This window comes from Rattus norvegicus, chromosome 1, assembly GCF_021556685.1.
Source record: "Rattus norvegicus strain SHRSP/BbbUtx chromosome 1, alternate assembly SHRSP_T2T, whole genome shotgun sequence".
Lineage (NCBI taxonomy): Eukaryota > Metazoa > Chordata > Mammalia > Rodentia > Muridae > Rattus > Rattus norvegicus.
Genome location: NC_141534.1, coordinates 179,868,615 through 179,892,222, shown reverse-complemented (window position 1 = coordinate 179,892,222; position 23,608 = coordinate 179,868,615). Strand labels below are relative to the sequence as shown.

General features: G+C 46.4%; 1 protein-coding gene across 2 annotated transcripts in view; it reads right to left on the bottom strand.

The window, feature by feature from the left end:
• Tead1 (TEA domain transcription factor 1) overlaps positions 1 to 23,608 on the bottom strand; it is a 220,993-nt gene that overhangs the window by 54,505 nt on the left and 142,880 nt on the right. For both annotated transcript variants that reach the window (NM_001435800.1, NM_001198589.2), the window contains 2 exon segments: positions 6,008 to 6,070; positions 8,616 to 8,680. In NM_001435800.1, coding sequence (NP_001422729.1) covers positions 6,008 to 6,070; positions 8,616 to 8,680 — 128 coding nt within the window.

Sequence of the window (23,608 nt, the reverse complement as noted above, 5' to 3'; positions counted from 1 at the left end):
TGTAGACAAAATTCTCATATACATAAAACACACAAATAAATCATTTTTGTTTAAAAAAAAACCTAGTTCAGAAGTTCTATCATATATTTTACAAACTTATGAACAGAACTTGTATTCATAGCTCTTTGTTTAAAAACACTGAGGAGGAGATCCAAGCAGACATAGCGGGCTGAGGTGGTGAATCAGTGGAGGCCGGCCATAAGGGACAACTGAAGGCCACTGAGCAGGGCTCAGGCTATAGGGGAGCCCCTAGCCCAGGCGTCAAACACCCTTTCCATACTGTCATACTTCAGTCACTAAGTCCCTTCCTCCAGCTTGTCCTCTCTTACTAGCCATCCTCTTAGAGTCTAGTGAATGTTCCCCAGGCACCTGGGCAAACGTTCCCTCTTCAGTTAGGTGACAGAGCCATTCCAATCACTGCCCACGGTCTACCCCCATGGTACACTTCAGGGTAATCCAGATAACCACTCTTGGATTAGGTATTCTTTCTTTACTAGGCCCTGTTTTCTGTCTACTGCAGAGTCGTAGCTGTGGGAATTTGACAAGGGAATTAGCACAAGGTTTAGTATTTACCCAGAATACCAGCTCCACGAAGTCAAGGCCTAGGATGCACCAGATCTGAAAAACCCCAGAGGCTGAGTAAAACATCACCTCCTTGCTTTTAAAGTTCAACAGAACCTTTTCCTGCTTGTGAAGATGAAAACAGACTTAGAATCTGCATATCTGGGGGATGGTTGAGCCTACAGTCCCTCTGAAAAGCAGCCAGGAGCAGCGGCTGACCTTTAGAACTGACAGGAACACCAAGGGACGATGCATTGAGACTGCGGTAAGGGAGGGAGGTACAGTCACCTCTCTGAGTCTTCTGCTCAGGGAAAGACAAGTCAGGAACCAGCACTATAACTGAAACATTGAGACTAAAAAACACCCTGGGATTAGTGGCCTCCTTGGCCTTCTGCCTGAGGCAGGGATGGTGAAGGCAATTTCCCAATCAGTATTCCACAGAACAGCCAAAGGACAAAGTAGAACGAAGGGTTTGAGAGTGTGGGTTTCAGTCAGATCCACCTTTACTATTTCAGGTCATTGCTTCCCTACGATTTCCAGCTTAAGACATGTGTTTTGGTGCTGGAGAGGTGACTGTGAGTAAAGCACCTGCCCTGGAGGTCTAAGGAGCTGAGTCTGAATTCCTCAGTACCCACATGAATATGGGAGGAGGTGAGTGGTGGCCACTTCTGTAACCCAACACATAAGAAATCAAGCTGCATCACTAGAGTAGCCAAATCAGAGCTCTGGAGTAAAAGAGAGACTGTGGCTCAAGGTGGAGAGAAATCAAGGAAGATACCCAATATCAACATCTGCCACATGGGAGACAGACAGACGGACACACCCACACATACACACCCACACACTGGGGGGGGGGGGGGGGGTCCTAGTTGGTTTTCTGTCAACTTGACACAAGCTAGAGCTATTAGGAAAGAGGACCCTCCATCAGATTGTCTTGTAAGCAACTCTAGGAGCATTTTCTTGATCAATGATTAATGTGGGAGCACACGGCCCACTAGGAGTGGTGTCATTCTTGGGCAGGTGGTCCTGGGCTGTGTAAGAAAGCAGACTGAGCAAGCCAAGAGAGGTGTCCTTCATGGATCTCCTTTAGCTCTTGCCTCCCAGTTCCTGCCCAGACTTTCATCAGTGATGGAGAATGACCTGAGAAATGTAAGCTGAAATAAACACTTCCCTCCCCAAGTTGCCTTTGGTCTTATCACAGCAGACAACAGGGTTGCTGGAAAACCAGTAGCCTGAAGAATTCTCTCACTCCCTGTTCTATAAAAGGAGAAGTAAACAGGCTTGAGATGGAGAGATTATCTCACTGGACAAAAACACTGCCTCCTAAGAGACCCATATTGTTGGAAGGAGAGAACAGATGCCTGAAAGTTGTTCTCTGACCTTTAATAAGTGTGTCCCCCGCCACACACACACACACACACACACACACACACACACACACACACACACACACACACTTTTAAAGCAAACAGGCTTATGGGAAAGTGTACCCAGGAGGGACCCAGCTCTACATATGCCACTTTACCTACTCTTTAGGGAGACAAAGAAATGAGACATTGGTTTCAGTGTTCACAGGACATGCAGACAACTGCTCAACCCACTACAAGACCCACCCCATGGGTACCCCACTTTGATTTCTGGATATGTGGAAACATGGTGGCTAGCCAGGAAGAGGCATTACCACTGAGTACAAACCAGCAATGACCAAGTGATCAGTCACCTTTTCCAACAAGCCTCCTTCTTACACCTTTTTCAAGGAAAACATAACATCTCGTGTAGTCTTGGCCATTTCCTGCCACCTCAAGGCATACCCAGGAGTGACCTGTGACATTTTCAAGATGACTTCAAATTGTATAGTGAATTTATCTCCTCAGTTATTGTGGGAATTCAACTAGGACAATTAGTCTGTCCCCAGGGTGAACTCTATGAAGATACCTGTCACTGTGTCTTTCAAATGTGCTGGTAGATACCAGAGCCCAGCAGAGAAAGCTGAGACAGGCCTGAGACCACCTACCTGCTACAAGATCTGCAGACATGCACTCATGTTCTGCCAAGGGATAGTAAATCAACTTCATCCACAGGACAAATGACCGGCAAGCAGATACACCAATGCCTATTTTTTACTGTCCTACTACCCTGAGAGAATGGACTACCATCCGACTAAGTTACTAAGGACCACCAGTGTCTACTCTAAATTATCTCCATGTATTAGCCACAGGCTCAGTGGTACAGGGTAGACACTTAAGGGAAGTACTATGTGTCCTGAACCAGAGAATGAGGGGTGAACACTTCTCTACACTGTGCTGTCAGGAAGCATTCTTCTGGTTTAGGATTCAGAAAGAGCTGAGTTCAAACCCTCTCTTTGCTCTTTATGAGGCTTGGTAGCTTTTGTTAAATCAATTATGGACTTGACCCACTGAGCCATAATTTATTCCATATTTCTTCTTGAAATCAAAACAACATAGCACTAATTTGTGAGTTTCAATGAGAGAACACAGAGGGCTCTGCATGAGAACACGACATCTGTCCTTGAAATCCCAGGCTCCCAGACACATTCTCCAGGCATATGGTCACGCAGCTACTTCCACATCAAACTGTGGCTCTCTGCTAACAGCCAACAGTGTCCTGTATCTCAGAGTCCCATTTATACAGCTAGCTCTGAGACAGGGGATTGGCTATCAAGAGCGCACACATAAGTGCCATGCCTGGAACATTTGGTAGGTCTAATGGAGAAAGAATGCAGAGGACTCCATTTCTGCAAGAGTCATGCAAGAAAAGAATTAAAGAAGCCACTAGAAGTTCTTCTGGGGGTCAGATGTGGAGCCCACCGCCATCCTACAGCCTCTGCCATCCTACAGCCTCTGCCATCCCACAGCCTCTGCCATCCCACAGCCTCTGCCATCCTACAGCCTCTGCCATCCCACAGCCTCTGCCATCCCACAGCCTCTGCCATCCTACAGCCTCTGCCATCCTACAGCCTCTGTCATCCTACAGCCTCTGCCATCCTACAGCCTCTGTCATCCCACAGCCTCTGCCATCCCACAGCCTCTGTCATCCTACAGCCTCTGCCATCCTACAGCCTCTGCCATCCTACAGCCTCTGCCATCCCACAGCCTCTGTCATCCTACAGCCTCTGTCATCCCACAGCCTCTGCCATCCCACAGCCTCTGTCATCCTACAGCCTCTGCCATCCTACAGCCTCTGTCATCCTACAGCCTCTGCCATCCCACAGCCTCTGTCATCCTACAGTCTCTGCCATCCCACAGCCTCTGTCATCCTACAGCCTCCGCCATCCTACAGCCTCTGCCATCCTACAGCCTCCGCCATCCTACAGCCTCTGCCATCCTACAGCCTCTGCCTCACACCTGCTCCTAATGCCTGCTCCAAGTGGGTTGAAAGTGGAGACAAAGCATTGCTTTTCACTGTTTAGAATAAACATATAAACAACTTTATCTGTCTGTTTAGGTGTTATGCATAATACTGTGACATCTTTTTAAAGAAGAAAGTTGAAAACCCCCAAGTGATTCCTCATATCTTGAGAGAATCTCTTCAGTTTTTTATTACCTTCAGAGGTTTCCATTCAGGTCCCGCCCCATCCCCACTCCCACCCCTGCCCAAAACCCACCCCCACCCCCACGTGCCTATAGGAAACACACACACAGTGGAGAGATAGTTTGTAACATCAGAGATGGAAATATAAAATTGGTATCTGTAAACTTCTTTGTACATCATTAATTCATTAGCCTACAGAAACTAGAATCAGAGTGAGAATTTGAGCAAGCACTGGGGTCGTTACATACATGGAGAGTATAGCACCTCTGGTTAAAAAGCAAGATCTAGAAAGTTCCTTTAGCCTTTCAACTGCTCAGCCAGTGCAGCTCAAAGCCAGCCACCATCAGCCACACGTGCGTGCGAGCGAGCGAGCGAGCAAGCGAGCGAGCATGCTGCCCACTGCAGAGCGCATACCCTATGTTCTTCCTACCTAGTCCTATGCCAGTTAGCCTGGTTGGCATGGTTAAAGTTGGAAGGCTTCTGTTTCTGCTGGGGGAGGGGCGTGCCAGCATTCAGCACTATGAAATGGATGGCTCTGTTTTGTTGTGGAACAAAACCACAAACATAATAAGTGGGTGGGGGAAGATGCATGAGAATAGCAACAACATGACCCTAAACTAATTTTTACTATGAATAAATAGTAAATAAAGACCTTCCCAAGGGGCTCTGAATTACTGCATTTCAGAGAAGTAAATGTCATGCATACTTTACTATAAACTGGAGCAGGAAAAGGAACTCAGAATTAAAAATCGTCAATGGCTTAATTTTTAAGCTCTTATTTCATTGTTTATTACTGTGGATGGTACTTGGTCATAAATGAGGCACACATAAAAAAGCTCCACGTGAACCAAGCTTGATCGTTTTACCTTCAAGACCCATCGTTTGGTTTTGTTTTATTGTTTTGTTTTTGCCTCTGGCCATATCTGCAGATTTCTTTATTTCTATCTCTTTTCTGTGTTTATTTTGTTTTTTGAGATAAGGTTTCTCTGTGTGACAGAGCCCTGGCTGTCCTGGACTGGCTTTGTGAACCAGGCTGGCCTGGAACTCACAGATATCCACCTGCCTCTGCCTCTTGAGTGCTGGGATTAAAGGCGTGAGGTACCATGCCAGCGCTCTATTCTGTAATTTCAAGATGGTGTCTCCTTACAAAATTGTGGCAACCCTCCCTGACTGCCTCTTTCCTACTGGGATCCCAGGTATAAGTCACCACGCCTGGTTTACACTTCTCTACTAAGGAGACCCACTAAAACAACCAGCTTATCAGACAACGTGGAAGATATGCTGGAGAGTCATATAAAAATATATTTTTTTAATTATTATTATTTAATGTGTATGTGTGTTTTGCTGGCAGAGGCCAGAAAATGGCATTGGCTCCCCTGGAACTGAAGTTACAGACCGCTGTGAGCTGCCACAAGGCTTCTGGGACGTGAACCAGGGCTCTCTGGGCTGGCTCCCCAGTCTTCATGGTAACTGGATTATAAACGTCATTTCACAATACCTCTGAGAGAACTTCTTTCTTTTCAGTTCTTTTTTGTTTTTTAGGTATACTAGACACCAGCTGTTTCTCTGGGGACAAACTGCTAGCCCAGGACAGTTATTAGAAGACGTTTTTTCTTTTCTTTTTCTTTTAATCATATTTCTGTGCTGAAGTTATCAAGATCAGCTCTCTGCTGCGATTGCATTGTTACTGGGAACTTGCACACACTCACACACACAGAGTTTAATGTGAGGCCAGGACAGAAACAGAGAGTTAGACACAAAGAGATGTAAACAGCCCTCACATGCTAGGAAGCTAGGTTACAAGAATCCCAGCACCAGGCATTCACCAGTCACCATGGAAAACAGGAAGTGAGGTGCATAGCAACCACGAGCCAAAAAGCAGAAAAGCGCATACCTTTAGCTTGGAATGAAAATCACGAGATTTCCTTCTGGCAAGAACCTGAATGTGACTAGACACCTGCAGGGTAGGGGAAGGGAGGAAAACAAAGGAAAAGCCTGTAACCATGGAGATGAAAAGCCCCCTACAACTGGGCAAGCCAGACGTACCTTAATGGCGGCTTGAATTTCTCGAACTTTCTTTCTTGCTAAGACCTGTATATGACTAGACACCTACATTTTTCGGGTTTATGCAGGGGGTGGGGTGGGAACAAAACGAGAAAAAAAGAAAACAAAAAACAAAAACAAAAAAAAAAAGGAAATCAAATATAAAATCTCTATTCCTTGGGAGGGGTGGGGGAGGGGAGGTTATTTGCATCTCAACGAAGCTCTGCGGTTAGGAACATACAGTCCCAGCCAGACACCAAGCCCCCAGCACTCAACTCCAAAGCTCTAAGGACAGGGTCCTCACTGCTGTGACTTGGTTCAGAAGTTAGCGTGGGCTCACACCTCCAAGTTCCCACCAGGAGACATGACAGGTGGGTGCTGGGGGAAACCTCATTTGGAGAGCCGAGAGAGGAGAGACGAAGGGTGCTTTCTTTATAAAAATTTTTTAAAAGGCGGGGATAGAGATAAAAGAAAATATTTACAGCTTCTTGGTATCAGAAGGGGAAAAAAAAATCCCCCTTTCTCGATTTAGAGGTAACCGCCCTAAATTAGCATGCTCTACAGAACGGAAGCCGAGGCCTCGCTCTGGACTCTGACCTCCTGGTTCTGTGGCAAGCGCTGAAATAACACTGGCAAGTTAGAGCTCAAAGAAAACCGGGACCCGGTTAGCAGAGCCTCCCTACCCCGACCCCTTCAAATTTTTTAATCCTTCCAGTCTTTTGGAAATCAACTGGGAGCCAAGTGGATCTGCATATTATTACAAAAAGAAATGTGTGAGTACAACCAGCCAGCCAGTTAAAAATCTGGTCTGAAGCCACTCAGCTTTGCTGAACAACACTGGAGAGGTGTCGCCAACTGAGGTCTACAGGCACCCCCAGGGGGATGCTGGGTGTGGAAACGCTGCCAGGCGGGCCTCTAACACACAGTGATTCCACTGGGCAAGCAAAACTGCATCGATTTCAGTGGGAGGTGATTAGACTTAGAAGAGCCCCCAATGAAGGGGTCACTGGGCAAGTGACCAGAGCTTGCCGGCCAGCAGGCCAGTTCGGCAGTTGCGATGGAAAGAGAGCCTGTTGTCTGCATTGGGAGACTCTGAACCTTCTCATTACAAGTTCAGAGACTTGGGCTTTGTGGCAGTCATCTTATTTCTAACTCTCCAGTGACTCCAGGTTATTAAAGATCTTTTGAGTTTTGATAATTCCCTTTCTTCCCGTTTCTAGGAAAGCAGGGCTCCCCCATCCTCTTTGCCCCTTCATCTGGCTCCCGCTGTTACTCATTTGCACCCAGAATCGCTTCTGATTCTCTGCCTTGATGAGGGCCATGGCTGGGTGCATCTGCAGCAGACAGTGCCTGCCTGCCTCCACTGGCAGGAGGCCACCCCTTTCTGCTGACTCAGCACGGGGCCAGCATGGGCAGCATTTCTGAGGCACAGCCCAGCCCCCTGATCCAGACTCCTGAAAGGAGGCTTCCTCCCCACCCCCACCGGGGCACCCTAATGCCAGTCAACCTTGAAGAGACACAGGTGAATTGACTGCACTCAGGATTCAGTTATAGCCCCTTGCCTCACTCACGTTAATTATTCTGCCATGAAGTCTCTATATTATCCAAGTGGTCTTGAACTCCAGGGCTCAAAAATCCTGAGGCCTCAGACTCCCAAGTAGCTGGGACTGGAGGTACACTCCACCATATCTAGTCAGCTGCAGCTGCCTAACCCTGTGCTGTGCACATAGGTTAACATTCAGAAATAACTGTTTTCCTGTCATGGGCCCACCCATCACATCGGTTGTTTGTTTTCATTTCCTTTTCTGTTTTTAGAGACTGATTTCCGACCCATTTCATTTGTGAACTTGGTCACATTAGAGATCTGGGCTGCTCTGTGTCCAGAAAAACCAGGGAAGGCAGAACCCTGGCCAGCGTCAGAAAAGAACTCCCATCACTGCTCTGCGGCATTTAAAACGTGTACCTGCTTCACAGCCACAGCAGAGGCTGACAAAGAGCCATTGCTAAAGAAGCCACAGTGCCCTGGAAGTGTATCGCTTGCTCAGTGTTGAGTTTAGGCCACTGCTAAAGGCCACTGGTGTGACTTCATTGAAAGCATGGTAATTACATAGCCATTGCAGGGAATTAAAATGCACAGACCTTCCGAATCTCTTGCTTGCCAGGGTGAGTGCACCTGCAGCCTTCTGCAACTCTGGCAAATGTTAGGGAGGTGGAGGGGGGAAAGACAGGATTGAAAACACAGCAAGGGGAAGTTCAGACACTGGCTTGGCAGGGAACTTTCCCACGTGTGTATGACAGTGCAGTAGCACATGCTTGGGCCACAGAAAAACCACTACACACCACAGACTCCTTACAGGGCACTGGGACTAGGGCTCCTAGAGCCAAAGCACAGCAGCCAAGGCAGCCCACTGTCTCCGGGCCATTCGCTGACATGCAAACCTTGCAGGCGGGTACTGTACCTGCTTCCTAGTCCTTGTCTTTCCCGTCCTCAGTTTGATGTATCTGGCTATCAATTCATTTCTACCTGCAAGAAAAAACAATTTACAATGAGTCAGGACCTACTTAAGAATGAAGAAAGAACGCAAGGCCCTGGGTTCGGTCCCCAGCTCCGAAAAAAAGAACCCCAAAAAAAAAAAAAAAAAAAAAAAAAAAAAAAAAAGAATGAAGAAAGAAGCAAAAGCCCTCAAAGCTAAGAACAGAAACATGATCCAAGAAGTCGAAATCGCTGAGGTCGCAGAGATGGCTCTGAGGTTAAGAGCACTGGCTGCTCTTCCTTCCTGAGGTCCTGAGTTTAATTCCCAGCACCCACATGGTGGTTTACGACCATCAGAAACTGCAGTTCCAGGGGATCTGGTACCTTCTTCTGGTATCCATAGACACCTACATAGGTAGAGCACATACATATATGCACATGGACACAATATTCATATATAAAATAAAAACAAATCATAAAAGAAAAGGCAGGAAAGAAAAAAACAAAAACAAAAGAAAAAAAAGGGTTGGGGATTTAGCTTAGTGGTAGAGCGCTTGTCTAACAAGTGCAAGACCCTGGGTTCGGTCTCCAGCTCTGAAAAAAAGAAAAAAACAAAACAAAAATAAAAGGCAGGCTTTTTCATTGGAATGGGTGGGAGAATTGCTTGTGGCAGTAAGCATGGTGCTGGACACCCATAATGCCAGCATTTAGGAGGCAGAGGCAGGAGGCTCAGCACCTTTACAGACCAGCCTGGTCAAGGTGAGGCCTTGATTTGTTTTCATTTTCTTCTTCTTCTTTTTTTTTTTTTTAAATTGGAGCTTTTTCAGTTCATTCCTGACAGAAAAACAGCACAATGTCTGGAAAAATATTTACTAAGGAAAATAAGATAAGAACCTCCACTGAGATTGAAATATGTCTTTTAAGAAAATGCCAGTATAGCTAAGCATGATGACCATACTTTTTTTTTAATCCCAGAGCGCAAGAGGCTGAGGCAGGAGGATCTCAGAGGCCACCCTGGTCTACAGAGTGATTTCCAAGATAGACAGGGCTACACAGAGAAACCCTGTTTCAAAATGATCAAACAAACAAGCCTGTGTGATCTGGTTTGCTTGCATATCAAACTGCTGAATTGGAAAGGAGACACGGGGAGACATACGGAGATAGACAGACACAGACAGACAGACAGACAGACAGACAGACAGACAGACAGACAGACACCCCCCCCACACACACACACACACACATTTTTGAGTCTGGGAGAACCCAGGTCTTCTGTTTGAGTCGTTAATTCTAAATGGCCATTTTCTTCTTCATCCAAGCCTTCTCCCTGTGGTCACCTCATTACAGACACAAGAAAGCCAAGCTCATGGCTGCCAAATACAGCAGCCAAAGGAAGCTCAACAGTATGGAAGCACAAGATCCAAAATGTGGTCTTTGCACCCTCAGCTAACTACACACAAGACTGTTCGCATGCCTGTGTGCTGGGGCGAGTGACTCAACCTTCTCCAAGTCTTGTAACCTTGAGCCAAGAAAAAAACATCTGAACAGAAAAACTTTTCATTCTTTTGCTGCTAGCAAACTGAAATTTTAAACAGTTATGACGGGAGAGAAAAAGCATTCCCCCCAAGAAGCTGAAGAGGCCAAAAGTACCACAAAGCTACCGGAAGAAAGAAAACCCACTCCTGAAGATGTGGATCCTTCTAAGAGTGGTCCAATGAGTCACTTTCAACTGTTACAGGAACATACACACTCTACACCACACCGCTTCATCAACTGTTACAGGAACATACACACTCTATCCCACACAGCTTCAGATTATAGTTCATAATCTTTAATCAGTCCCACAGGCAAGATCAGGTGTAAAGGCAATCGCTCTGGCAAGTGTCTCCCTGTCCTGTTCAGCATGTAACAAAACACCAGAGCTATGGAAGCAGTAAGTTCCGGTCTTTCCCCTCTTAGCATGCACGTGAATTGTCAAGGCACTGTCTACAGAGCTTGTACTCTGTGTCTCGTTTTCCAGACACATTGCACACCTGAATAGCACAGGAACTGTTTTCTCTTATACAACTGTCCTGGACAGTCCACACCTTGCTGGGCACAGAGTAATGTAAGAAAAAGAGTGCTTTGGTTTGAATGTGAAATACTCCCCAAAGGCTCTCACGTTGGAACACGTTTCCCAGCCACTGGCACTGTCTAGGGAGGTTGTATAGCCTTAAGGACATGGACTCTAGCTGGTGGATGAGGTCAGCAAAGGCAGGCTTTGAGGGTTAAAACCTAATGCTGTCTCTTTCCTGAAGGCACTGTAACCACAAAGAACTAAGGCGAGCCAAGCACGAAGCTTTTCCTATTACCAGGGATGTGCCCTCTAAACTGTGAGCCAAAACAAATCCTGCTTCCCTCAAGTTGTTTCTGTCAGTTATTTGATCAAATAGACAGAAATCACTAACATATACACTGCCCCAGTGAGTCAGTGACAACACTCCTGCCTTGGTGAGCAGCTGACCCCTTGCCCTGACAGAACACACCAAACTATGCTCAGAGATGCCGTGATTCAGACAACTCATTGCAGCCTAAAACTTCATATCCTTACAGGGACCTGAGCCCATCAGCTGCCTGTTTTAGGACCTCACAGAATACACGGAGCACAGAAGACAAAGGTGTCCTGGCACCGCAAAAGTACTCCTGGGTTACCGGCTCTTTTTTCTGAAACCATAAAACACCCCCAAGCGTGAGCCAACATGTTTAGAACAGGTGAAGAGGCCTGCTGGATCTTAAAGCAGATTTACAAGACAAAGGTCCTACTTACACAGGGTTTCTTCTAACTTTCATCTTTAGACTCTTCTAGGTGTTCTTAAAAGATGTCTAGCTGTCTTTCAGGGATCTTCTTGGATCCTTAGTCTGTCCTTGTCTACCTTCCTTTCAGAAGAGTATGCAGAGCTAGAAATGGTCCTGCTGTGAGGTGTACCTATCACCTTAAAATTGTATGTGTATGGGTGTTTTGTTTCCATGTCTGTGCATGATATGCATGCCCACAAAGGCCAGAAAGGCCTGTCGGGTCCCCAAGGACTGGAGTTGAAAATGACGTAAGCACTATGTAGAGGCTGTTCCTCACATACACCCTCACCCTGTTCCTCGTCCATTCAAATCTGCTGGTATTTTCAAGCCCCCAAGATAAAGCTTTCCATTTATTTCTACTCCCATTTCACCCTATTAAATTGAGCCTATCATTCCAGCCTGTCAAAATCTTTTCAGATCTCAACTCTGTAACTGAATGTACCTTTTCCTGAGCATTTAGAAGAGATGGGCTTCTGAACTCAGCTTGGGGATGGCTTCAGCGAGCATCCCCTTTCAAACTGCTCGCTGCCAATATCCCCTGTAGTGTCATCGGGCCTACTTGTCCATCTCTCAGAAGGCTGTGCAGATTTCGCAATTTGTCATAAAGGCTCACTGACAGCCGAGACCAGCCAGGAGTGCCTAATTACCAGGAACCAGACCAGAATGACAATGTCCACAGATCAACTGAGTACTCTCCAGCCCCAGGCCCTCTCTGGGCAGCCATTCGGGGCTGTTTGAGTGGCCAGAGCTCTGTGCAAAACACAATTTCATCTGGATCTTGTCCAGGTGGCACAAAAGAGGCTCTTGCCCCAAACTTGCTTATTATCTGTGAATACAGAAAAGATGGCTCAGGAGAAGTGACATGAAACCAACATAAAGACTTTCGATTTCTCAGAGCACCAGGCTGAAGAAGTAGGAAGTCTGGGAGCACAGCAAGTGTGCAAGATCCCCAGAGCCTATGCAAATGGCACTGCACTTTAATCACACTGAAAAGCGATTCTAAAGGTCACTTCTTCTAAACCACATCCTTAACGAAGGGATGTGCTAAGTACGCCTTTCTGGTCATTTCGCTGAAAGCTTACTTTAAGCCAAGTATGGAGAGTACCTGCTTGGGCTACGCAGAGATCCCGTATTACAATTCTAAGAAAGCTCATGGTCTTACTCTCGCATCCTTGCTGCAGAGATAATCAGGGCCACTTCACAAAGCCTGGGTTTTATCTTTCATGCTCTGCTCCAGAATTTATGTCTTTTAGATATTAAAACTGCCTGTTTTAACTTATGAAGAGAGTGTCTTCCCCAAGAGAATGCATAGACGCCTTAGCAGTTCTCTAGCTAGGAATGTGCTAATATTAATATGGCTTGTAAGCCTGTGTGACTTCAACCCACTCCATCTAATTCAATTACCATGCTGTATGGTTTAAAGGGGAAGCATGAGCTAATCTACCAACCTGATCGTTTTTATTGGGAATGGGGGTGTCACAGCAGAGCATTTCTGTGTACCCTGGTTGTCCTAAATCCTCTGTAGACCAGACTGGCCTTAAACTCACAGAGATCCACCTGCCTCTGTCTCCAAACTTCTGGGATTAAAGGCATGAGCTGATAAAACTTATTTTAAATAATTATTTGAAAATAGCAAATAGAAATCCTTTACACCAAAATAGACACCTTATGGTTGAGTTTAAAAGTTATTAAAAGTTAAAAAAGTTATTAAAACTTCTGACTTTAAAATTTTTTTAATTTTCTTCATTTATTTCTTTTTTTTAAAATATTTTATTTAATGTATACGAGTACATTGTAGCTGTCTTGAGATACACCAGAATCTGTTACAGATGGTTGTGAGCCTCCATGTGGTTGCTGGGAATTGAACTCAGGACCTCTGGAAGAGCAGTCAGTGCTCTTAACCACTGAGCCATCTCTCCAGCCCCCTCTACATTTATTTCTAAATCTCCCCCTAAATCAAAATATTCTGACTTACTAGGGGAACTAGGGTGGCATTACAAATGTCTGTGTTTCTCTGTGACCTCAACAGGACATCCTGAGTGCTACTTCTCTTTCTTTTGTGTTGGTGAGTGAGTGCGTACACACATGTAGTTCCTCAACCCACGTGCATGCACACACCTAGTCTTACAAGTGCTTCCATTCAGAGGCCAGAGAATTCATATTGTACTGTAGTCACAATCTCATCTATTTTCTCTCATTTAAACCTGAGCTCAGCTCTCCATTTCACACCTAGGCTAGCTTGCCAGCAAGCCCCAGCAGTCCTCCTGTGTCTGCTCCACTCACTCTGCCCCAAAACATGTTTGTTGTTTGTTTAAATGGGGGTTCCAGGTATGGAAACTCAGCTCGTGAAGCTATCACCACAGCCCCCACTTACACCTTCTCTCAAAGCACAGTGGGTCTATAAAACCCACAACCCTCAACTTGAACTGTGTAAGTTTCTGATTCAAGAGCCAGGATGCAGTAACTGGGAAGGGTGACCAGTCTGCTCTCTGAGGTCTTTGACAACACCCAGTGTCAATGAGAACACTGGCCAATAGAAATGCTTGTTCTGGCTTCTGCTCTGCCACCCCACCCCCATCCCCTGCCACCATGCACAGGCACATGATCCCATGACATTACCTTGTAAAACTGACTTCCACAAGGTAAACTTAATTTCCATTGTACCCCACATAGATTCTGCATAGAAATGCTTGGAAGCAATCATGGCTTTGAATTGTGTATTTTTCTGAGATTTTTTTTTTTTTTTGCAATACCTAATTATATAAGTGGAGCATCTTGTAAACTGTGGGCAGGACCCATATCTATACATGAAACCCATGCATGCTTAAAATAAATGCTCCTCTTAATGACTAGCTTGTGGAGAATGTAATACATGTGAAAAAGGTAGGTGTGTGTGTGTGTGTGTGTGTGTGTGTGTGTGTGTGTGTGTGTGTGTTGGGGGAGGGGCTAGTTCTAACTACAACCTTTCACATGAGGTAGACCTGAAATTTTACAATAAGATAATAAGATTCAGGATAGTCAAGATATAACTAATCTCCTGTTTCTTTAAGGTTTTTGAGACAGGACCTCATGTAGCCAACGGTGACCTTGAACTTTAACCTAAACCTCCTTTTCCACTTTTCAAGAGCTGAGCTTAACAGTGTGTAAGGTACCACAGGCTCTTGCTTGCTTTCCCCAGTCACCAAGACAGGTTATTTTGTTGTAACATGAAGGCATCTAAAGTTTCTCTGGAATACCTGAATGAAGGTATCATTACCAAGAATGACAAGACCACTGTGGACAGATAAAAGCTTTTCTTAACAAGTGGCATCTAGGGGGCTGGGGATTTAGCTCAGTGGTAGAGCGCTTACCTAGGAAGCGCAAGGCCCTGGGTTCGGTCCCCAGCTCCGAAAAAAAAGAACCAAAAAAAAAAAAAAAAAAAAAAAAAACAAGTGGCATCTAGGAACTCTTGTTTTTTTGGTTTTTTTGTTTTTTATTAAAAAAGAAAAGATCACACTGGCTGCCCTCAGACTCCCTGAGCTTGCTAAGCTACTCTCTGTGCTTGTCTGGGAAGCCACAGGCCACACACAGCATTCCTAATACAACTCTGCTCCTTGAGAGCTTACAGAGTTGAATGGCCATGTCATATTTCATTATTAAATGTCGCCTCATGTCACAACTCCTGGGTGACACACACACACACACACACACACACACACACACACACACACACACACACTGAGCTTACTTCTCTTATAGACAGGAGGGCATGGTCACAACTCACACAGCTTGCTTAGCCGACCACACCACCCTCCCCAGCCCTTAGATCTCTAAATTTAATGTTTGACAGCAGTCCTGCCTCTGGCTTAAAAGTAGAGTTCATACCGAGCTTCTAAACCCAGAGGAGACTGGTTAACATTGTTGTGGGCTGTATATGCAAAGGAAAGTGGCCTCGAGGTCTTGTTTGAGGCTCAGAAAATGCAGGGTCTGTGGCTACAAATTGTAGCCCAGAGACACTGAGCTTTAAGGAGCAAGAGCCACTTTGTTATTGAATGGAGTCGTCTGCCAGGGAGGACAGAATGTAGATCTTCCCAGCTGCAGTCAGCCTCAAGTAAACCCAACTCCAGGCAAGGCTCTGGGAATCTCACACGTATGGAAAGGGCTCTGGCCCAGTACTGGAAGCAAACCTCCTTTCAATGTCCAGAAGAGCTATGTGAGGTCCCCCACCACAGTGGACCTATGTGATGACCCCCACTCCCATCCTCCTATTAGCTACACAGAAGTATGGAAAGCAGGGATGTAAGCTGTATCTGACCTTTCTGTTATCATTAAGGCACTGGCCCATGGGTACAGCTATAGGGTTAGTGATACCACCCCAAATCCTGTTCTAGCCCAAAGGGCTCTAGTAGGTTACTAGAATGTTCTCTAAGAACATGTTAAGTTTCCTATGTACCTGGAGTGTCCCTGCCGATTTCTGCACATCTAGAGTCCATCTACCTATCTGATGGCACCATCTTCCCAGAGTTTTGACCTGACACAAGGTGACCAGACCTTCCCTTCTCTAGACACCCATAGCCTTTGAAATAGCAGCATGCAGGTTTTCTGTGGCAGCCTTACCCAGCACTCAGTGCTAGTGGGCATGCCCTCAGATGGGACATAAACATCCCTATAGACATTTGCTCATGGACCAGTACCATTAGGCCAAGGAAGAGGCAGTGGGAAGCTTTCCAAGAGGACCATGGCCATGGGCTGAGGGAAGAGAGGCTCGATGGAAGCTCTATCCTCCAATGCCAGCAGCAACACACAGCACAGACAGAGGACTCGTGCGGGGATTGGGGAGTGGGGAGGGATTTTCTCAAACAGGATGGTATTAATATAGCTTCTAGCCCTGGGATTCATTTTCACTAAGCTGGAATTCATCTAAACGAGAAGGAAAAGCTAACCTAAAACCAACTACATGGTGGCTCACAACCATCTGTAATGCAATCTGACGCCCTCTTCTGGTGTGTCTTAAGACAATGACAGTGTACTTACATAAAAGGTATGTTTGTGTGTGTGTGTGAGAGAGACAGAGAGAGACAGAGAGAGACAGAGAGAGACAGAGACACACACACACACACAGAGAGAGAGAGAGAGAGAGAGAGAGAGAGAGAGAGAGAGAGAGAGAGAGAATGAATTTAAATGATGAATGCTAACAAAAGGCACATGAGTAGGGGATACTGCAGGAGCCAAGTGTTACCAGCTCAGCAGAGGTCTGGGGTATGTGCGCCTGTGGACCTGGCTAGAGTCACTGGCCTTTCTTTATTAACTTCAAGGCTTAATAATTAATTAGCCACTACCACCATTGCAACGTGTCCTGGCATAGTGGGAAGTGGGGGCGGTCTAGCAAGTGGGGAAGACACTCACTGGTCAAACCCAAGTAGGTGTGCTTGATGGAGGACAGGCAGCACAGGAGAGAAGCAATGCTACCTAAAGGACTTTATAATATTTAAAGAATCCCCCAAGAGGACCTGGCTGGGTCCTACTGGGTGTTCACAAGGTGCCTAGAGTCTCTTCCTGATTACCAGGCTTTCTGCATAGTTCAAACACCCCACCTCCCCACACACACCAGGCAGGAAGTTCTCTGCTCACTGTTCCGAGGCAGGCAATGGGTAGGCACCAAAGGTGGAGTGAATGGCTCCATGGGAGGGATGCAGGATCAGTGTGAGCAGGTGACTTCATAAAAGGGGGAATTTCAATCAGTCCCAGAGCACCATCAAGGAGGAAGTAGCTAAGCCAATGGCTCAGTTAATCTCCAATATAAATCATTGACCAAAACCCAGTGCCGACATGGAAAATCACCAGGAAAGGCCAGGGCACCTTCCTAGGTCGTTGGGTGCTAGCACTGCATGTTCCTGAGCTAAAGGTCTACAAAACGGACTAGTAGAAGTTCCCTGAGATGACCGGTCTCTTCATTCAGGGTACAGGAGAACAGCTCACACTTGAAAGGAGAGTAAACAGAGAAGGTTGATAGACCCCTGCTCACTTAGAAGTTCAGTTCTTCTAGAATCTCTTTAAAAGTACTGGTAATTACTCAAGCTCTAGCTTCCTGGGAATGTCATCGGTCCACCACCTTGACAGCATTATCAAACGATAGCCCCATAAAATACCTTCATCTTGGGAGTAAGAAAGCTTATAATACTTTTGCATGGAATTACAGAAGAGCAGGTAAGCGTGGACTGCTGTGAGCTGAGCGTGACAGTTCTGATTCTACATACACACAATCAATGCTATCACAGCTCTGTAGAAGAATAAAAGGCAAGATAGCTTCTAACAGCTAATTCATTATGAAGCAATGAAGGCATACCAGTCACCTTCTTAACCCCCCAACGGATAGCGAGCATTCCCCTCAGTGCTTCAATGCACTATCCGTGCCTCACTGACCGGGGCTTACAATATGGCCGTGGGATAGCCAATCCACAGCTTCAAGACCTTCAAGGCTCTGCCATCTCTTTAGCGGGGTGTCTTACACTGTGTCGCCATCTGCTCCCCCACTTACCCTTTTCATGGCACCCTCCCACCATCATTTAATTCTCTTTACCACCCTGCTGTTCAAGTTATTCACAGCTTCACTATGCACCAAGACAGGAAGACAGTTAGTGCCAATTGTCAACTCAACTGAACACCCGAGAAGAATATCTCAGTGAGGGAGGACTATCTATACTGGGTTGGCCTGTGGTTCATGTCTGTAGGAAGGTCCACACCACAGTGAATGGTACCACTTTTTATGCACAAAGTCCGGGACTGATTAGGAGTAGAGAGACTGAGAGATGAGAAGCAAGCAAATTACTGTGCAGGTGATGGGCCCAGCTGTTTAAAGTCCTGCTACTTTAACGTCCCTGCTACGATGGATTAAAATCTGGATTTATAAGCTTATTTTCTCCTTAATTAACTTTTGTCAGGGTAACAGATAAAAACAGGACTGTCGATCAAAATCCATCCAGGTCCACCTCAGTGTGTGTTTTCTCAAAGAATGCCATGAGAAACACACAGGTCATGGCATATGGGAGTAGAGGTTGGGGGTATGAGTGGTGACTCAGGTAGCGGGAGATCCCCTCCAAGAAGATCATGGGATTACATACAAAGCAAACTGAGAGACACAAGAACTTTGAGTTCAAAACAAGTCACTCAGTGCACAGGAGGAACGATGATGACTTAACTGCCACTGGTAAATCAGCCTGAGAGGCAACACATCATCCTAGTCTTGCAGCTCTTCTTCCCTTCCTTGTAGGTGATCTGAACATACTCCTCTCTAGGGCCTTCAGAACGAAGTGGGTCCTGATAGTCCCTTTCAACTCTTTCAGGCTCACATCTGTTTATATTGGGTTCTGTTAATGGGTACATCATAATACTTGATCCCCAGATGACGACGTTGTGGGGTCTCATTAAGAAAGTGGGTTGAGGAGCTGGAGAGATGGCTCAGTGGTTAAGAGCACCGACTGCTGTTCCCGAGGTCCTGAGTTCAAATCCCAGCAACCACATGGTGGCTCACAACCATCTGTAATGAGATCTGATGCCCTCTTCTGGTGTGTCTGAAGACAGCTACAGTGTACTCCTATATAATAAATAAAATATTTAAAAAAAAAAAAAAAAGAAAGTGGGTTGAGGGGGTAGAAGGGATATGAGGTTACATCCCAACCCTATCCCTTGCCCCATCTCTGATTCAGGTCAGGACCATTAAGGAACAGCACCGAGGGCTGGAGAGATGGCTCAGCGGTTAAGAGCACTGATTGCTCTTCCAGAGGTCCTGAGTTCAATTCCCAGCAACCACATGGTGGCTCACAACCATCTGTAATGGGATCCGATGCCCCTGTCTGGTGTGTCTGATGACAGCGACAGTGTGCTCACATACATAAAATAAATAAATCTTTTAAAAAAAAAAAAAAAAAAAAAGGAACAGCACTGAGGCATTCTTGCCACGATGCTGCCCCTCCCTCCATGATGGACTGTGTTCCTCAAACCAGGAGCCACATAAATCTATCCAGTAAGTTGCGCTAAGCCATCAAAGCCATGTGAAACGTAACAGGAATACCCTTCCGGTGTCAACTCTGAGGAAAACACTTGGTCCTCCTCACAGCATTCCAGTACAGGGGATCTTCTACTGCTAAAGGATGATGAGGGAGCTTCTCCACATGGCGACTCTGTTTTCCATGCCTGTCTAGGCTGACGTGTAGCCGTTCTCCCCTGTCCTAACTGCCTTGTGTCTCGCAGGTGGTCCAAAGGCAGCAGAAATGAAATGGGTTATTTATTTACTCCTTTGCACCCAACAGGATGTGGTGCGCCCTGCTGTGCCTGCATTCCTCACTTCCTACAGCAGAGACTCTACAGAGTCCCCTTGACCCCTCTGGCCCCATACTCAGCACCTTCCAATCACACACGCCAGAACACGTTTTGTTTTTAATTAGGTAAATTAGTTAAATAATCTCCTCCCTTTTGTATGAGGAAGAACAAAGAAAAAGCTCAAGGACATGGAAGCTGGGAAGTAGCATTATCACCTGGACTCAAAAGTCCTTTCTGTTCACAATTTCAGGAGATGCACACTTTTGAGACTTAACACTGCCAGTGTGGCCACCACTTGCTCCTTCCTTCCTCGCGCCCCACCCCCCACCTGCCACAGAAACAGGGATCCAGTCCAAAAGGAGAGCTAATCTCAACATTAACCCAGGAAAGCCTCGTTAATGAAAAACTTCGCTAAGAACACTCTGTCTGTTTGTTAACTATTTGGCCTTAGAGAAGTGTGAAATCCACACATGAGAAGTGCTAAGAACCACTGGTCTTCACGGAGACTCTTTACTGACGCACTGGTTCCCACTCTGGGTGTGTCTGCTTCCAGGGCTGAGACTTCAGGCAGGCCCACTCTCTACCTAGCTCAAGTTTGCTGCTTTCTTCTTGTCTCTCTCCCACCCTTCCCCATCTCGCCTTTATTTTTTTTTAAGACACGGTCTCAATATGTAGCCCTGGCTGGCCTAGAATTTGCTATATAAATCTCAGAGTCCTAGACTGAGGCAAGATGGTAAGCAGTGCTACTATGGACCAACTATGGCCGGAGGGAGAGCTGTGCTAAGGTACAGCCTGGGACACAAGTGCTGTCTCCCAAGGTTGCCCGGCTCTGGGTCATGTGACCTAACAATGCTTCCAGGCCCTGTGAGGCCAAGCTAGAGAAAACCCAGAGGCTTGGAAATTGTCCTTCCCTGTTAACACAGTGACTGATCACATTTAAATACATCGCCTCTCTAGAAGGAATTTGAGATTCAGAAGAGTCACTCACTTATTATATTTCTAATTACACAGGTACCACAAATAATCCTCTTCACCTTGCAAAACAAAACAAAAACCTAGATGTGTTCACTACCTTTGGCCTTCTTACCTGCCACTCTCTGCACACACTTCCGTGACACATCCCACATCCTGCTGGGAGTTGTTCCCTTTGGATAAAATGACTAGACCTCATTCTTTCCTGCCTCCATCCACCCAAATCTGCTGAACAATAATGTCAAAGTTCCTAAGACACCATGGCCTAGAACATCTTGACTGGCTCTCTGATACCCTGCCTCTCTGGATACCCCAGAGCACTGCACAGGAACTGCCTAGTGATATGGTATATGGATTTGCCCAATTTCCTTGACAAATTGTGGGTTTCATGAAGCCAGGGACCATATTCTGTTTCCAGTCTTCCTGGCTCCCAGCAACCTGAGGAGAAGCTACGAATGGCAGTCATACGATGCTGGTTTCCCTTCCTTCCTAGGACACTTTTATTCTGAAGGGCAACGAACAGCGAGGAGCATGAGAAGCAGTAATCAGATGTGTTCTTGCAGCAGGGAACATGAAAGAGCTCCGTGCTGGCGGAAGAAGGGAAAGCCAGGGCTCCTGTCCTTAAGGTACAACAGGATCTGGGTGGAAAGACTGGAATGCTGAACTATCTGTGATATCCCTTCCCCTCTGAGAGGCAGTTAAGTCAGAGGGTCACAGGTAGGATGAGCAGCCTGCTCTATTTTCTAGTGGAACGAACTCAGAAAACTTTGTACCTTCAAATTCCACCCACCCACCCATCCACCATCATCCACCCACCTACCCATCCATCCGACACAGGGTCTCCCTATGATGCCCAGGCTGGAGTTGAAAATTGTACATGAAGTTATCTTTCCGTCTTGAGCCTGGAGAAGTTGGCTGAGAGGCTTGTACTGGGGCATCTGGCTTCCCTTTACTAAAATTCTGGTGGCCTTCACGGCTTTTAGAAGAATCAGCCTGCCTCAATCCATCAGACAAAAAGGGTAAGTCAGCCTTTGAGAAAATGCTTTCTAGGAAGCATCTCTTCTTTACAACAGGTCAGACGGGTAAGAATCAACTCACTCCTCGGGGCCATATTCTGGGTATCCATAATGTTCTCTAGATAGAAGGACTATACATCTGCGAGCTCACCCACTACACTCAAGAGCCCATACGTCAGTCATATCCTTATATAGCTCTAGCCTTGAATATTGCTTTGTAAAGATATCTCAAAGTGAAATTATCCAGCAAACCCTTGTGTGGATAGAAGGTTCCACAAGTCAACAACCGCTTAAGCAGTTTAAACCAACAAGCAAGATGCCTTCTATTTAAATGCTATGAGCGAATCTATTTTAAGCCTTTAAAAATCCTTCGGGCAGGTGTTTAAGCTGTGTACTGACTGCGCCTGTGGAGGCTCTGGGGTGGGGGATGGCAGGCTCTACTCTCCACGCAGGCAGCGTTTTGTTCAGACAATCTTCCTGCTGCAGGTCATGTGACAAAGGGCAAATAAACAGCATCTGGGGATTTTCAATTACAGACCTTCGCCCAGCATGCCTGCACTGTAATCTCTACCAGATGAGGCCCAGGCCTCCCTATTTTCAATAATTCACACACTGTGTACACAGAACATGACAATAAGGGCATTCACGGTGCGGCCTGATTCGCAGATCAAAGCTAGCAGAGGGCCAGGAGGGCCAGCTGTAAGCAGGCTCGGCTGCTGGATGCTCCGTGCTTTTCACAGGCTTGGAACGGCTCTCCCCAGGACCTGGCAAGCCAGCCTCTTTCCTGAGTCGTATTGCTGAACAAACTCTGAACTGGAATGGGGTGCCCTTGGGGACTGCCAGAGAGGCAACCGATCCATGTGCATTTGGGAATACTGGGAAAGCTGCACAAAGATGAGTCCCTCACAGAGCTGCCTCGTGGCTGGCTTAAGATCAGTGTAAAAGTCACCCCAAAATATTGCAATACCCAGACAGCCTAAACCAGGTCCTGTGTCTTCCCAGTTAGCCTGCAAGGCAACACTGAGGCCAGGTGACACAGAGTCATATTTTCAAAGTGTGTCACAGAAGCCTAGGTATGGGAAATCAGGACACTCTGTTGTTACTAGTGAAATCTCTACAGTTGATTGACTTAACTCACATGTGGAGACCAGTGCACTTAGCCACTGTGTGTATTGCGTGCATGCACACACCTCGCTCGATGTCAACTCTCTAAATGCACAGGTTTCTCAAGTCCACAACATTCCAGATGCTGCGGGGCAAGACTCTAGCAGGGACAGGGCTTCCTCTTTTCCAGCTCTCACACTCACACTGAGGGCAGGAACCAGGAGAAAGCATAATGGTGACTTCCTCTTTGCAAACACATGCTGCTCACCAGCTGTGACTGTAAGTCCTTCCCCCTTTTCTCTCATTCAGAATGGTTTCCTCCTAATCACAATAATTCTGAAAGTGCTAAAACATATCAATCGTTGGCTAAGCCTCGCCTACAAAGGGGCCAGCCGGCTGGCTTTTATGGCCTTGTCCAACAGCAGCTGATACTTCATTCAGCGGCAAATCCAATTTGGCAGTTACAAGAGGGTTAGCATCCCTGAAAAAATATTGGGGTTGATCTGGTGCTCTGAGTCGGCACATGCTCCCGGACGTGCTGCTTTGCCAGTCTGTCTGCTGCCATACCTGGATGTCCAGAAACAATCGTCCTGCACCCCTAAACACAACCCCTACTCCTGCACAATCTGAGGGTGGTAGTGGTGGTTGATGCAAAGTGAACAGTGGGGTTTACGGACAGACTCACAAACAAGGAAAAGTAGTAGCGGTTCTACTTGTCGCAGACCCCTAACCCGGGGGAAAGCAAAGACCCAAA